General features: G+C 34.9%; 1 protein-coding gene across 2 annotated transcripts in view; it reads right to left on the reverse strand.

The window, feature by feature from the left end:
• LOC135087747 (large neutral amino acids transporter small subunit 2) overlaps positions 1-14,757 on the reverse strand; it is a 30,348-nt gene that overhangs the window by 7,897 nt on the left and 7,694 nt on the right. For both annotated transcript variants that reach the window (XM_063982524.1, XM_063982523.1), the window contains 3 exons: positions 13,549-13,847; positions 4,522-4,647; positions 3,240-3,381 (listed from right to left, as the gene is read on the reverse strand). In XM_063982524.1, the coding sequence (XP_063838594.1) occupies positions 3,240-3,381; positions 4,522-4,647; positions 13,549-13,847 (567 nt within the window). The remainder of the gene's footprint in view (positions 1-3,239; positions 3,382-4,521; positions 4,648-13,548; positions 13,848-14,757) is intronic.

A 14,757-nucleotide genomic window follows, 5' to 3' on the forward strand; every position in this document is an offset into this window, starting at 1 on the left:
CAGAGCGGTGGGAATTGCTTTCCCTCTACATTCCCGGTCATCTTTATGTAGGAGCATTCCATGAATAATACATGCAATAGGGTGAGTGGTATACCTATAGCCTTCACCAAGATGTACTGCTATAGTGCTACTTCTAATAAAATAAAAGATAGGTTAGCCCTAATAGTACTGTGGAAAATGGAGAGTTATTCTGGAGATTAACATCCCAACTAATATTATAAATGCGAAAGTAACTCTGTCTGTCTGTCTGTCTGTCTGTCTGTCTGTCTGTCTGTCTGTCTGTCTGTTACGCTTTCCCGCTTAAACCTCGCAACCGATTTTGATGAAATTTGGCATAGAGATAGTTTGAGTCCCGGGAAAGAACATAGGATAGTTTTTATCCCGGTTTTTGAAACAGGGACGCGCGCGATAAAGTTTTTCTGTGACAGACAAAATTCCACGCGGGCGAAGCCGCGGGCGGAAAGCTAGTTATACATATTTTTTACATAACATCATCATACAGGTGGCCCCATAAAGACCACTTCAAACTTAAGCCCAGATCAAAGGCTAGTATGAGCTAGTAAGAAAAAAAATTGTCACCACTTTTTGAGCACCACCCAGAGGCGAATGGGGGATTTGGGCTACACTCCCCATACTGGCCAGAGAACTTGAAGAAATGGTTGCATGATTAAAAAACAAAAAGGGGATTTGTGTCAGAATGCGTAGGACACCCTGTCTAGATTATACTATACAACTTTAGATAGATTGAGACATCCTTATGAAACTCTTAAAAGTAAACCCTATTATTAAAAGTACCAATTTTAGGCCTAGGTACCATATAACCAGCACCTTTCTTTCCACCTACATAATTTCGACACATAGCTCCAAGGTCGTCTAGATGATAACGCTCGTAGCAACGAGCATAATATTTAGATTGACTGCCTGTGGCTTCTCAATACTTCCATTAAACGCATGGTGTGCGATAAGAAGCGATTATCTTTATATGATTGCTCAATGACTGGTATTTTCCTTTTATTCATTAAGCACTATTTTTTTTAAAGTAGTGTGAACCTTTTTTATCCGTTTTCGAAAAGAAAAAAAGGACAAAGAAAAGAAAGGACGGAATTTTGTTGTAATTAATTATTAAACACAAAAAAAAATATTATGCTAGGAAAACGGTATATATCAGTTCACAACCACAACCTTGTTCAAGGTTTGGCCCCGCGCTATTTACTGTCCCCGAGAAAAAGAAAAGTACCTTTCTTACTCGTATATTTGCAGGGCACTCGTGAGAACCACTTTAAAAGATTTTAGAATCTATTGAATTCGAAGTAGAGATTGGCTCTACATTACGTACGTTGACGTTACTACTATGTGCAAGTAGTAGTAGGTACCTACCATTTCAGGGTCACATGTTTTTTCAGAATGAGACTATAAAATTTTGATTAAATTCCAAAGGTTGGCTGGAAAAGAAAGCTTTATGGCAATAAGTTCGCCCTTTTTGATTCGATATTGTGCGCATTACTTCATAATAATAATAGCTCACAAATACCTGTACTGTCTGCAAATAATATTAATGTAGTTTAAAAAATACAAATAAACTGAATAGATTCACTAGTTACAAAGATATGTACCTTAATTGCATTGCAATCATAAGCACTTTTATAATTGCACTAACTCAAACTGTTGCTGAACCTGATTAAAAAGCGAAAAAGCTCCTGCACAAAGACTGATGACCAAGATAATGTCAGCAATAAATAAAATGGTCTCGATACCGAGACGTGCTGACACAAAAACGAAGCCTATTACAGAAGGTGCAATATACCTACATTTCTTCTGATGCTACAGATGGGATCGTCTGTTTTATGGGCTATATCTTTGATAGATTCACATTGTTTCTTATGTATATGAAGTGGGCTGGTATTTACCAAGGCATTAATGAAAATATATTTGTTAAAGCTTTATCATAAAATATGTAATTTGATTTAAGAATTTTAAAGGAATGGATTTTTTTTTATTTTACATTTACATAGGATAGCCTATTGTTATTAATAAATTAATGATAAGAAGAGTCTTAAAATAGGAGTTTACGTTAAACTACGTTTCTTACACGATATGGCCACATGAGATATTATGTGATACGCACATTGTCATGTGATATGGCTCCGGTCAAAGGGTATCTTAATACTACATATTTTACACACTAAAACAGGTGGCTCTATTAAACAAAATACCGAATTCTATCTTCTATATCAGCATATCAGCATAACGAATTAAGATTCATGTAAGTACTTACCTACTTATCTTGCTAAATTGTAATTAATTTAATTCATTCATAATTAACATCTTAGTTTATCTTTGTTAGGTGCTATTTCAAGGTCTTGCAAATTAAATACTTTTAAATTCAATAGATAGGTATAAGTATATTTATCGTAATGAGTATGACCTTAAGACAACGCGTTAGATATTTTGCATTTTCAGTTTTCAATCTCAAAATATTTAACTGTAGGAAAAAATAAAATTGCTATTGCATTTCTTACTAAAGAAAAAAAAGTAAAGGGGTAAATAATACAGTACAATACAACTATGTTTTGAAATAAACAGCTATATTAACGCCATTATTAAGAGATACTACCGTTATTAAATGCAAAAAGGCAAAAACATCTTTAGTTTCGAATAACATAACACTTGATTGGCTCTAACGAGGTAAACAATGATGCAGATGAATGGAAGAATATTACGCATGGCTATTAAAACGGTTGTAATCATTCTACTATTTCCACTACGATAACCGTATGACCTATTATGTACTGCTATACCCCCTGCACATAGTACGATGACCTGGCAATTATGACAACATGACCTAGCAAACTATAGTCTTCTGTGATTGATTATCCCAGTAACATATACGTATTATGAAAACAATAGGTTTAGGGAATTTGCCAATTAAATTACAAACTCGGCCTATTTACTATAATAAAATACTTGAAAATAAAAATAAAATATAAACTAACTCTATGTGATCTAAACACTTGCCTAAGAATCTTCGTAAATGTGATGACCAAGATAGATAGCGTCAGCGATTAATAAATATCGTCTATTAGACCACATCCACTATTACCTACATTATATGTAAATCAGATTATTTACATTTGTAAAAAAAATTACAATATCGCTTAAGCCACCTATTTACAACAACGATATAAAAACGATATAGGGACGACATGTCAAACAGTTTTCCCAAAAGAAAAATAACTTACTTGTAAGGATCCTGAAGTTCTTCCGTGACGAAATTGAGGTAGTTCCAACCTCCGAAAGCAAAGAGGCCAGAGTAGAAAGCCAGTGCCACCTTTCCCGCGCTGTAGTCGCCCTCGAAAGGTTTTTCGAAGTTCTCTGTGTGACCTAGTGAAACCAACACATTCTAAATCAGTCAACCAAATTATTGTAATACAATAGACGTATACTGTGAGATGCGTTCATCGAACTCTTTAAATGCACGTATACTTATGGGACATGGGATAAGGAGATTTGACAGAGCGAGCGGATCGTGATCATACTGGAACAATTGATTTTGATAAGGCAAATAGTAAATAATCTTAACTTAAAAGGTAAAACAAAACACTGAGTCTGATTTATTTGTCTTCGATAACAGATTGAATATTTTATTCACACGTTCCACAAACCAGAATACCTACACATAATTAATCAAGAATGTAACAGAAACTTGTTTCGCACTTGGAGCAGTTAGTTATTACTTCAATTTACGACGTGCGTTAAACATAGTTGGCCGTGAAAACTGCGTGGCTTTCTCTGGACACAGTAACTTCATTAATTATGGTGAATATACGAGTACTTCCAGCAAACATTAATGATAAATCAAAGAGTCAGTCAGTCACACAGTGGGCCCACTGATAGCGAGGAGAGCAAGGTTTATCAGTTATTATTGATATCAATCAATCAAACGAGACGATTTTGCGACGTGCATGCATAAAAGTGGCTCATTGTTAACGTTAATTAATAAATAGAAAATTTATCAACGACCACTAGTTTCTTAATGCATATTTATATCTTGATATCGAATTCAGAAAAACAAAACTCAATAACATTTAGAAAAGATAAGCCTTTGAGAATAACTAATTATAAACAATCATCTATCGACAGGGGTAACTTTTTATTTTAAGAAGCTTTCTCGTTAAAATGTAGTTAGGTCTCGTTAATCCATCTCTATCGTTAATCCATATCCAGGTACTCAAAGTTAAGGCTCTCAACATTCAAAATACTGAACAATCTATGTCTATCTAGTAGGTACCTACTCATCTTTGTATTAAAATGGTAAAACCTATATCGAAACTGACGTTGCATTCATAGTAGGACCCTAAACTGGAACAGCCGCATAACAAACAAAACAAAACATATCATTGCAATAAAAAGTTGATTCGTGCCTTTGGCTATTATTGCCCTTTGCATAAAATGGTAGAGTCTACAGCCGAAGAATGATATGAAATGATACTCTACACTGAAAAACAAAGAATAATATCTTACCTGCACACAAATAGTAGATTCCAGAGATGATGATGACCACCAGCGCCAGGAGTTTCGAAGTGGTGAACACATCTTGGATGCGCATCGTCCATCGTACACTGATGCAGTTGATGGCGGTCAGGATACCTGTTGATAAATATTTTATAATGATTAATTGAATTCCGAAGATCCTAAGGACAAAAGAAAAAGAGAACGTCTCGATTTCGAATTGCCTGATTATTTTGTGTTATGATTGTAAACAAAAATTATGTAGGGCTTGTGAAGCCGCGAGCTTAAGGCCGGGTAGCAGAGAAAATGGCGAAAATGAGGTTTTCATTTTTCATTTTTGAGGTACTAAACAGTAAAATTAAAGGCTAAGATTTTTATTGGGCATAGTTGAGGATATTTTCTAGGGCTATTAACGGATGGAAACACGATTTGATGAAGTTGACTCGATAGAATATATTCCCAAAGTTACCTCTATTCGTTTTCTATTTATGGTTTTATTTTTAAAATAAGCGATTTGAGATTCTAAATCTTTTACTAAACTAAAGTTCAGAAATAACTTGAGGGCTTTTAACGGATGAAATTTTTATATTGCGTCTTATTTAGTTACTATGTTAAAAAATGTGGAAAAAATCGTCCTTGACGGCTTGGACAATCTCAATCAGTCGCGCGGTGGCGCTTACGGAGGACGGACGCGTGTCAGTTTTTTGGCCGTGACAGTTCGCGATTTGTCAATATTTTTGACAATGATGACTTTGATGAGTCACAGTATAATAATATCAGTGTTACTGGAGAAAGCTTAAATTTTTGATAATTAAGAATTATCAATTTTGTCTACCTATTGAAATTTAAATCGTTCGCATCCTTTTAAACGAAGACTCTACTCATGATACATAGTACATTCCTCAAATATGAGACAAAACCAATGAGTTAAAATTACATTTTAATAGTACCTACATACAATCGTCTTACACTCTTTAGAAGAGCACACTGACACAAATAAATAATAAAAAATACTGTCTAAGGTCTGTAGCTAAAGGTCTAAGCTGTAAGATAGAAGAATCTTCTAGCCAAAAAGATGGCAGATGAAGCAGATGTTAACGGATTTAAAACTGGAGTTCATATGACTCCTTGTAGACTTGAGTGTCTAGAGCGTCCCTTCCTCCACCATGCGTAAGAATTTTCAAAAAAATACTGTCTAAGGTCTGTAGCTAAAGGTCTACGCTGCAAGATGGAAGAATCTTCTACCCAAAAAGATGGCAGATGCAGCAGATGTCAACGGATTTAAAACTGGAGTTGATGTGACTCCTTGTAGACTTGAGTGTCTAGAGCGTCCCTTCCTCCACCATGCGTAAGAATTTTCACAAAAATACTGTCTAGGGTCTGTAGCTAAAGGTCTAAGCCGTAAGATAGAAGAATCTTATAGCCAAAAACATGGCAGATGCAGCAGATATCAACGGATTTAAAACTGGAGTTCATGTGTATCCTTGTAGTTTTGAGTCTCTAGAGCAGTGGTTCTTAACCTTTAAGTCATGAGGGACCATTTTACCAAATTTCTGTCTTGTCAGGGACCACCTCATAATCGGTCAAAACCAGTTTGACTGCAAAAATCAGTTAAAAGTGGTTTTGACCAAGGTGTGCAAGTGCACATCGTGGACCACTTGGAATGCCTCCAGGGACCACCAGTGGTCCGCGGACCACCGGTTAAGAACCACTGCTCTAGAGCGTCCCTTCCTCCACCATGCGTAAGAATGTTTCAAAAATACTGTCTAAGGTCTGTAGCTAAAGGTCTAAGCTGCAAGATAAAATAATCTTCTAGCCAATAACTTTACAACTATAATTTGAACGAATTTTGCTATAAGTGGACAAATTTCTGCTCACGATGGACTAATTATCTGCTATACTCTCGACTCTCTAAAGCACAACATTTATAAAAATTTTGCTGCGGTAATGCACTCCAGGTAACAGTGTGTGATGCTCATTGCTCATAGTGATTTTCGATACAGAGCCCCGTACATACGTTATACATAAATTATGGAAAGAAAACACCCAGACCAATACAAACAAATATGTATGCAATTTTAGTATGATATTTTTATTTATTAATAAACAAAAAGACTGAACAAAATTGATGCGTGTACTGATTAATGTAATTAACCACATGCAAAACTATAATTTATTATCCAAGCTCTAAATAATCGCTACTACGAGTAACTGATCATAAAATGTTTTTCCAATCGCTCAAGCTCCCGAGGATCTACCGATAGGTTGGGTGACGTAATCTTGAAATTCTTTTAGCCGGCGCGGAACTTCCGGAAGGTCGGGTGACGCCACGCCTCTTTGAACCGTGTTTACTTTGGCAGTTATATTCTATATTTATTCGATTCTAAAATATATTCCCAAAAATTTTGAAAGTTGTTTTAATTTGTATCACTTGGATATGATTTGTATTAGAAAGTGCTGTGAGTGTGACGCTTGAACGGAAGGAAGTCAACCTAACCTAACCAACTGCGTATTTCTATACTGTGTAGCCGCGAGAGCTCTTTGGCGCGCTGTCTTCGGCGAAGTATTGCGCGCGCAGATTTTGACAGCGCGAAATACCTACTTTAGCAGAAATACCAAGCCTCAACGGTGTGCGCCTACACAACTCAACTGATCGAGTCAATCGATCAACTGATCAGTATGGGCATGTATGGGAGTGCGCACACTACGCCGATTCGATTTGGCCGATTCTTCATACAAATTAAAATCGGGCACAACTATCGGCCAACTAAAAATCAACGGTGTGCGCCTACTCTAAAACAGGCAAGTCGTATAAATCTAGGATGGATTATGGCCTGAGGGTTCGCGTAACGGAGTAAGTACTACGACGGCTGGCAGTTACTGATTTAAATCCCGCTGGGGGCAGGACTTTAATGTGAAAAGCACGAATATACAGTGTGAGTCACGTTAAAGTGTACATATGAAAATAGATGAAACTAGACCTATTTTTATCGACAAAAAAGAGGTCAAAAAATTTTTGAGATTTTTTTTTAATTTTTTAAAAAAATTTTTTTCTTCCAATTACTTATTGTAAAGAAAACGCAATAACTTTTAAACTAAGCGGTATATCCTGATAAAATAAAAACAGTAATAATGCTAAATAACAGGCAATACTAAAAAAATACATAAAATACACAAAAAATGCCAAAAAATAATAAAAATTGATACTTTTTAAAAAAAATCTGCTTAAAAATTCGTATTTTTTTGGTTATTTGATAAATTTCTCCAAAAAATGCCCCTATAGCAGATGGTTTTTATTACTTTTTATTATTCTCTATCGTATTACTTTTGTAAAACAAAAAATAGCATGTCTCTATCCCTATCACAACATTTGCTATGATCGTTTGAACAAAGGCCTGCCACCACATTTTTCTCTGCTACAGGTAGAGACAATTTTAATTTTAACTAAAATGCTTATTTTACTTCGAAATCTTTTGTTTTTATTTGAAATCTAACTTGTCTTTATCAAAATTACAAATCTAGAGTCACTTTCAGTTTCGTTGTTAACGAAGCGTTAAATGGCGTGCCCGGAGAGGCTTAGTTCAAACGATCATTGCAAACGTTGTGATAGGGATAGAGACATGCGATTTTTGGTTTCACAAAAATAATACGATAGAAAATAACAAAAAGTAATAAAAACCACCTGTTATAGGGGCATTTTTTGGAGAAATTTATCAAATAACCAAAAAAATACGAATTTTTGAGCAGATTTTTTTCAAAAAATATATTTTTTTATTATTTCTTGGCATTTTTTGTGTATTTTATGTATTTTTTTAGTATTGCCTGTTATTTAGCATTATTACTGTTTTTATTTTATCAGGATATACCGCTTAGTTTAAAAGTTATTACGTTTTCTTTACAATAAGTAATTGGAAGAAAAAAAATTCTATAAAAAATTTAAAAAAAATCTCAAAAATTTTTTGACCTCTTTTTTGTCGATAAAAATAGGTCTAGTTTCATCTATTTTCATATGTACACTTTAACGTGACTCACACTGTATATTTATAACGGGAATCATGGAGCCTGATCTGATGCTATACCTACCTATAAACTGCTTGGCGCTAAGTGTGATGTAGTACAAAGCCCATATCAACGAAAAGGCAGGTAAAGCTATTTAAATCACAAATTACAAGACAAGGTCTTAAGAATTCATAATTATCTACTGTAATCGGTTTGTAAAACAACAAAAACCGCAACGGGGATGCCATCTCATGCATCTACCGAGAATTATCAGGTGATCAGACGACCGTGACATGCCAGGCTCGGGTTACGTTGTAGGCTCGCGTTTTAGGTACAATATCGCATGATTGATTATGATAAATTCATCAATAAAAAGCAAGCAATAGGTATACGCCAGAGTTTACAGGTAAAATGTACCCCGAGATTTCCCAACCTTATGACTTCTTATTCTCCAAAATATTTATATGCAAAATATGTCACCGCTTTTCTTTCTTACTTATAGCTCCAAGGTTCATGTTACTTATATCTGCTCGAGTTTTAACTGATTTTAATTTTCTGGTAGAGCTCAAATTATATTTATAAGATTATGATCAAATATGTCAAATATTGAAACCTAAAAACTATTGGCCTGAACAATTTTGTTGATGCTGACAACGATAAATTATGTCTCTCAATGACGGACAGAACGCACGCGAGCGGAACTTGGGACAGTCATTATCAATACTCGTACGAAAGGGAAAGTTATTTGTAAGTGGTATAAGTAATAGACAAGTATTATGTTTGTATGTAGTAGGTATAGTAAACATTGGAAATAGTGAAATGTTTTAGAATAATATTACCTACAAGTGACATGACTCTACAATTAGGTTTTTATTTTTGTAATATAAAAGTAATTATTTTACGACTGATCTAATTAGGTCTTGATGGCTACAACACTCACATTGCTATTTCGAATCTCCGATGAGAACAAAATGTTATTAAGGTAAGGTATAATCACGAGGATATTGCATAGACAAAATGAAACATTTACTTATAGCATATTATTTTCATATCGCTTTTAATACTCTCGTAGTATGGCACAAATTCATATGGCTATGTACCTAATTGGTGTTATAATTGAAACAATTAATCAGGTCGAGTTTTTGCGCACATTCTACTAGCTAGATCAATCGGTATTGAATAAACAAGACATTTAAGAGAACAGTGGACGATGTCAAACGACAAGCAATTACGACTGTTTTCTCATTAGCCAATTACTGTGCCAATGTTGTTTGATGTGCTAAGAAGGTATAGTACGAGTATATTACGTTTTGTGAAATAGGAAACAAAACTAGATATCTTTACATTAGATATTGTCGTAATTTATTTTCATTGCGACTGATTTTCTACCCCTATCTACAAACCGGTTTTAAACCTTTGTTTGTCACCTGTCATCCGCTTTGCAGTGGAGGGAAGTCGAACCTTAATAACTCCTCCTATGTTTTTCTGATTAATTTCGTTGCGGGTCCAATGACAGTTTAACTTTCCCCCGGGACAAAATTGACCTTTATTAGTTGGGTTTTTATGGCGGTCAAGCTGTAGATCCTGGCTACACAGGAGTTGCAGTGGTGGGAACGAGAGGTGGGAATAGTCCCGTACACCTATCTATAAATCAATCACATTTAAGTTTCTCCTTTTTTTAAATAATTAATACAAAATAATCTAAGGATAAGATAACCTTGAGATTTAATTGAATATTGGAAACTTCTTGAAAGTCGTGTTCTTGTGTGTTACTGACAATTCAAGCAATTTCTAATTTATATTTTCCCAACGTTTATACATTAAAGAGATTTACTATTCCCGAGTAACTAATTTACAGTTCTTTTAACGTGTAATTTCCGGCTTTGCTTCTGGGAATTGGAAGAAAATCAAACAAGACTTCTCCATTGAGAGGGAAGAGCGGTATCAAATAGCTGCTTGATTGCCTTGCGTCTCCCCGGCAGCGGCGGACGCCTCCACTTAACCTAATTACAGACAGAGGATCTCGCTTCGTCTCAAAACCAACCTGCTAAACAAACACCCACTCAATTCGATTTATTCATGACTGTGCCGCCTACTATATTCCTAATCTCTCCTTGACCCGAGACTAGACTTTTCTGAAGAAAACTGAGAAACTGAGAGCTTTTTCAAAGGGGTTATAAATTTATAACACATTGCTTAAAAATAATATAAAATAATCTCTTCTTAACCCGAAACATTAGAGACATTTTCCGGGCTTTGCAACGAATGGCTCAGAAAACAGAGAAAATTGCTCAAAACATGCGGTTGATTTCTGCGAAATGAAGGATTATAAATTCATCGCTCATTTAAAAAAATAAAAACTATAAAATTTAATCTAGGCTCTTCGTAACCCCACACATAGAGACATTTTCCGAGCTTTGCTACGAATGGCTTGGAAAACTTTGCTCGGAAAGCAGTCTGCTCACTGCTCACAGCATGCGGTTGGTTTCTGCGAAATGAATGAAGGATATTTCCGTTATCATCTGTCAGTTGGTAGAGCAACAAGTCGCTTACGTATCATGTCTTATGTCTTAGAAACCGAGATGATAGCCGCAGTACAGCTGAAGAATTTGTGTTATAATAACTAGGGCCTGTTTAAAATATTAGTTAGTCAATAACATAAAAACAAACAAGATAGATTAATCCAAAATTATACGCAACTAAGTAGACTGTACTCGTATCTGAGAAGGCTTTTCCTACTTGTTGGTCGAAGCAACCTGTTGGACATTATTATTGTGCACATTCCGCCCACTCAAACTGTGAGAGAGATGAGTAAGTGATGGTGAGGTAGGTTACATTTTGCATAAGAAGGCAACAATATATTCAACGCAATGTCAATAACATGACTACTCTCTACCTATTGTTAAAAATCAGTAGGACGTATACACAACGGCACAATAAACTACAGACTGTAGCTTCTATGTGATATTATAAGAGCTATTTTGCATCAAAAATGTATAGCTGATGTGCTGTAAACTGTACTAGTTGACCTCGTTCAACTTTAAGACACCAGATTATATAACTACATATTTGAAAATACTAGTATTCAGCAAATAGCCGAAAAGTTATGTATAATTAAACATAAGGTATACAATTAGTACATGAAAGGAGCCCTACATAATTATTATGAAAGCTGGATAATGGGTTAAGCCATCAGAACACCATTCATTATCTCCCTCGTTAGAAACTTATCTGTTAATAGTGTAGAAAGTGTTTAGTAAGCGCCTATCATTATACATGAAATGATCCGTAATCTTCAGAGCAAACACAGGGGATAAAAGTTAAATTACTTTGAAGTTAATATGTTTCTTCTAGCTAAATTACATTTTCTGTTTGTAAACTATTATCTGATCCTTGATTGTCTATTAGTTCAAACTAGTACTAAGTGTCACTGGATTCTCACTGGGTCCGTTATTCGTTAATAATAATATTATTAACGCGAAAGCACCTCTATGCTCTATGGCTTAGTAGAGTCTCGAAAACTCTGCAGTCACTTTAAAAAAGCGATACATCGGCTATTTACTTCCTACTACTTCTTTATGTTATTAATTGACTACCTGTTGAACATAATTCAGTGGAACTTCACCCCAGAAGGTCACTGGCAACAAAATCAAGTTATGTTTTTTTATACTGCAAAATGCGCAAGCAAACAAAATGTTTCACATGCCATCGTTTAATAACCGGTTTCAGAACATTTTATAAACCTTTACAAGTGCCTGCTTGACATTAATACAATAGTTATTTTAATGTTGAATTGGGATTCACCGCGTGAAGAAGTTAAGGATAAATTTTATTCAATCAAAGTAATATGGCGTTAATAAATATTTTATTATGCCTAGATCCATTTATTCCTTTAAGGTCAGGATACTTATAATTATATGTACATATCTGCGGTTTACAGTTTATGAACACATTTAACTGTATGCAATTTTAGGTATCTGGTTCCAAATGGGAATAAGTACCTACCTATTTGCATAATATCATAATCGTTTAAAATTCTAATATCCCAATATCAACAAACTTTATTACCGGTTTCATTCTATAGAAAGTTTTCTCAAGCACATTGTGACTTCGAATGAAAAGTTTCATCGAATTTAACTTATCGAATTCTTTCTTACAATGTAGTAGAGATGAATGAAACTGATTTAAAATTGGGTGTACTTACACTTGTCACGGCATAATCATACTACATCGAAGCGATATTAGATAAGGATTTGTAGTAAATTATGACTTACACTGATAACGAATATATCAGTATTCGTATCAAGTCGTATATTATCTAATTTTGATATAGATATTTCCTAAATAAAAGGAATTTTAAGCAACTTTATCAGTGCACTTCAGACTACATTATACTTACAATCTACTTATAATAAATATCTAGAACAGATTTATTATAAAAAGTCGAATTATACGATGATATTACTTGTAGCTAGTTAAAACCTGATACCTTTACAAAATAACTAATTTCAAAGTCGAAAAAATAAATAATAAGCAGTAAAATTAGTTACGTCCGGTCCTCGGATGTAGGTAGTCTCCACAACATCGTTCCAAGCCTTTCACAACATGGGAAGTGGGTGATTGTCCGCAAAACAACATTGTCACCGGAGCCGTACACAATCTCAACTCTCCCAGGACTTAGTTTGCTCAATAGATCGCCAATTGTAGACCGTCTGATTAAATATTGAGCATAAATTGAGCGCCACTTGTGTCGCCTTCGAGTCATATGTCAAGAACCGAACAGAATAAATTAATATGATTTAAGAATTACAATCTGCTCAAATAAATGACTATTTTTAACGGTTTCAGTTTAACTTTTACAAGAAGAGTCTGACAATCCAACTGTTTAACAATTTTGTAACTTTAATTTAAATGTCAGACAATGGTATCTTTTGACATGGTCATTAAATCTCATGAAAGAATGACCTTCAGCTACGTAAAGGCAATCCTACAAGCGCATCACTATCTTTGACATCATCAAAATATTTTGCATTTACTTACATAGACACACCGCAGCCAGTAACTTGACAGCGTCCTGAGGCGGGCTGCATTCAGGGAAGAACGGCTTCACGACGTAATGCCCGAAGGTCAGCGCCACAATGGCCTGTGTCGTCGGCCTGATGATGAGCAGCGCTATCCACATCCTAAGAAACGCCGGGAGCGGCCCGAAGGCTGTATAGATGTACGCGTAGTCGCCACCCGATCTGGTGATGGAAGTCCCGAGCTCGGCGTAGCAGAGAGCTCCTAGAGTGGAAAGAAGTCCACAGACAAGCCATATTATCAAGGAAGCAGCTACCGATCTGTAACAAAAAAGTACCATTGACTTGCCGAAACATCTGCGAACCATTACGTCATGTGCTATTAAGAACAATTACAACGAACTAAATTAAATTGGGGATAAAAAATCAATGATCCTACAATAACGTTGATGAGAATGACAAAATATGCAATCACGTGCCATAAATAAATGCACATGTAGGTAAATGGTGCAGAAAAATATGTTTTGCTGGCAGATGAACTAAAACATTATCAAGAAACCGATTCAACTCAACAACAACAGCGACTTGTAAGTATTTTCCTCAAATTGTGTCACATGTATTAAATCTTTTTATATGAAAAAATAGGAAATTAGAACAATAGCCAATTTCATTTATTAATGAGGTAAGAATATCCTTGTCTCGTAGTAATGTGACTTGCTTGCGGTGAATATCGGTTCTTTGAAGTACCATAAAGGTAATGATTGTCCAAATAATTTAATAACCAAAGTATTCAAATACTTTTAATCTACCATATTTTACCTGTTTGTTTCCGCACACATAAATGATATGCTCAACATTTTTTTTAACGGAAAATTATCGTTTTATGTTTCCGTTTTATAACTTTTTATAATATTTAGCTGAGCACCTTTATGTAACGTTAAATGTAATTCCGCGACGTAATTGTAAATTGGGTAAGTGAAACTTACATAATAATTGAATATTTCTAGTCGAACACTCAGTTTTTAATAGAATTTAAAAGTTTATCATATGTAGAGCAATGGTAACACCTGATTCCAAAGATAATTAAGTATGACCTGACAAATTTTGGGAATAAACACCAAAACACCGAGTAGATACTACGGTAACTCAAAACCGTAGTGTCTGTACTGTAGAGCAGACCCCAAATTATAATTATCGTACAAGTACAGAGAAAGAACCAAAAAATCTTACA

Source organism: Ostrinia nubilalis, chromosome 3, assembly GCF_963855985.1.
Source record: "Ostrinia nubilalis chromosome 3, ilOstNubi1.1, whole genome shotgun sequence".
Lineage (NCBI taxonomy): Eukaryota > Metazoa > Arthropoda > Insecta > Lepidoptera > Crambidae > Ostrinia > Ostrinia nubilalis.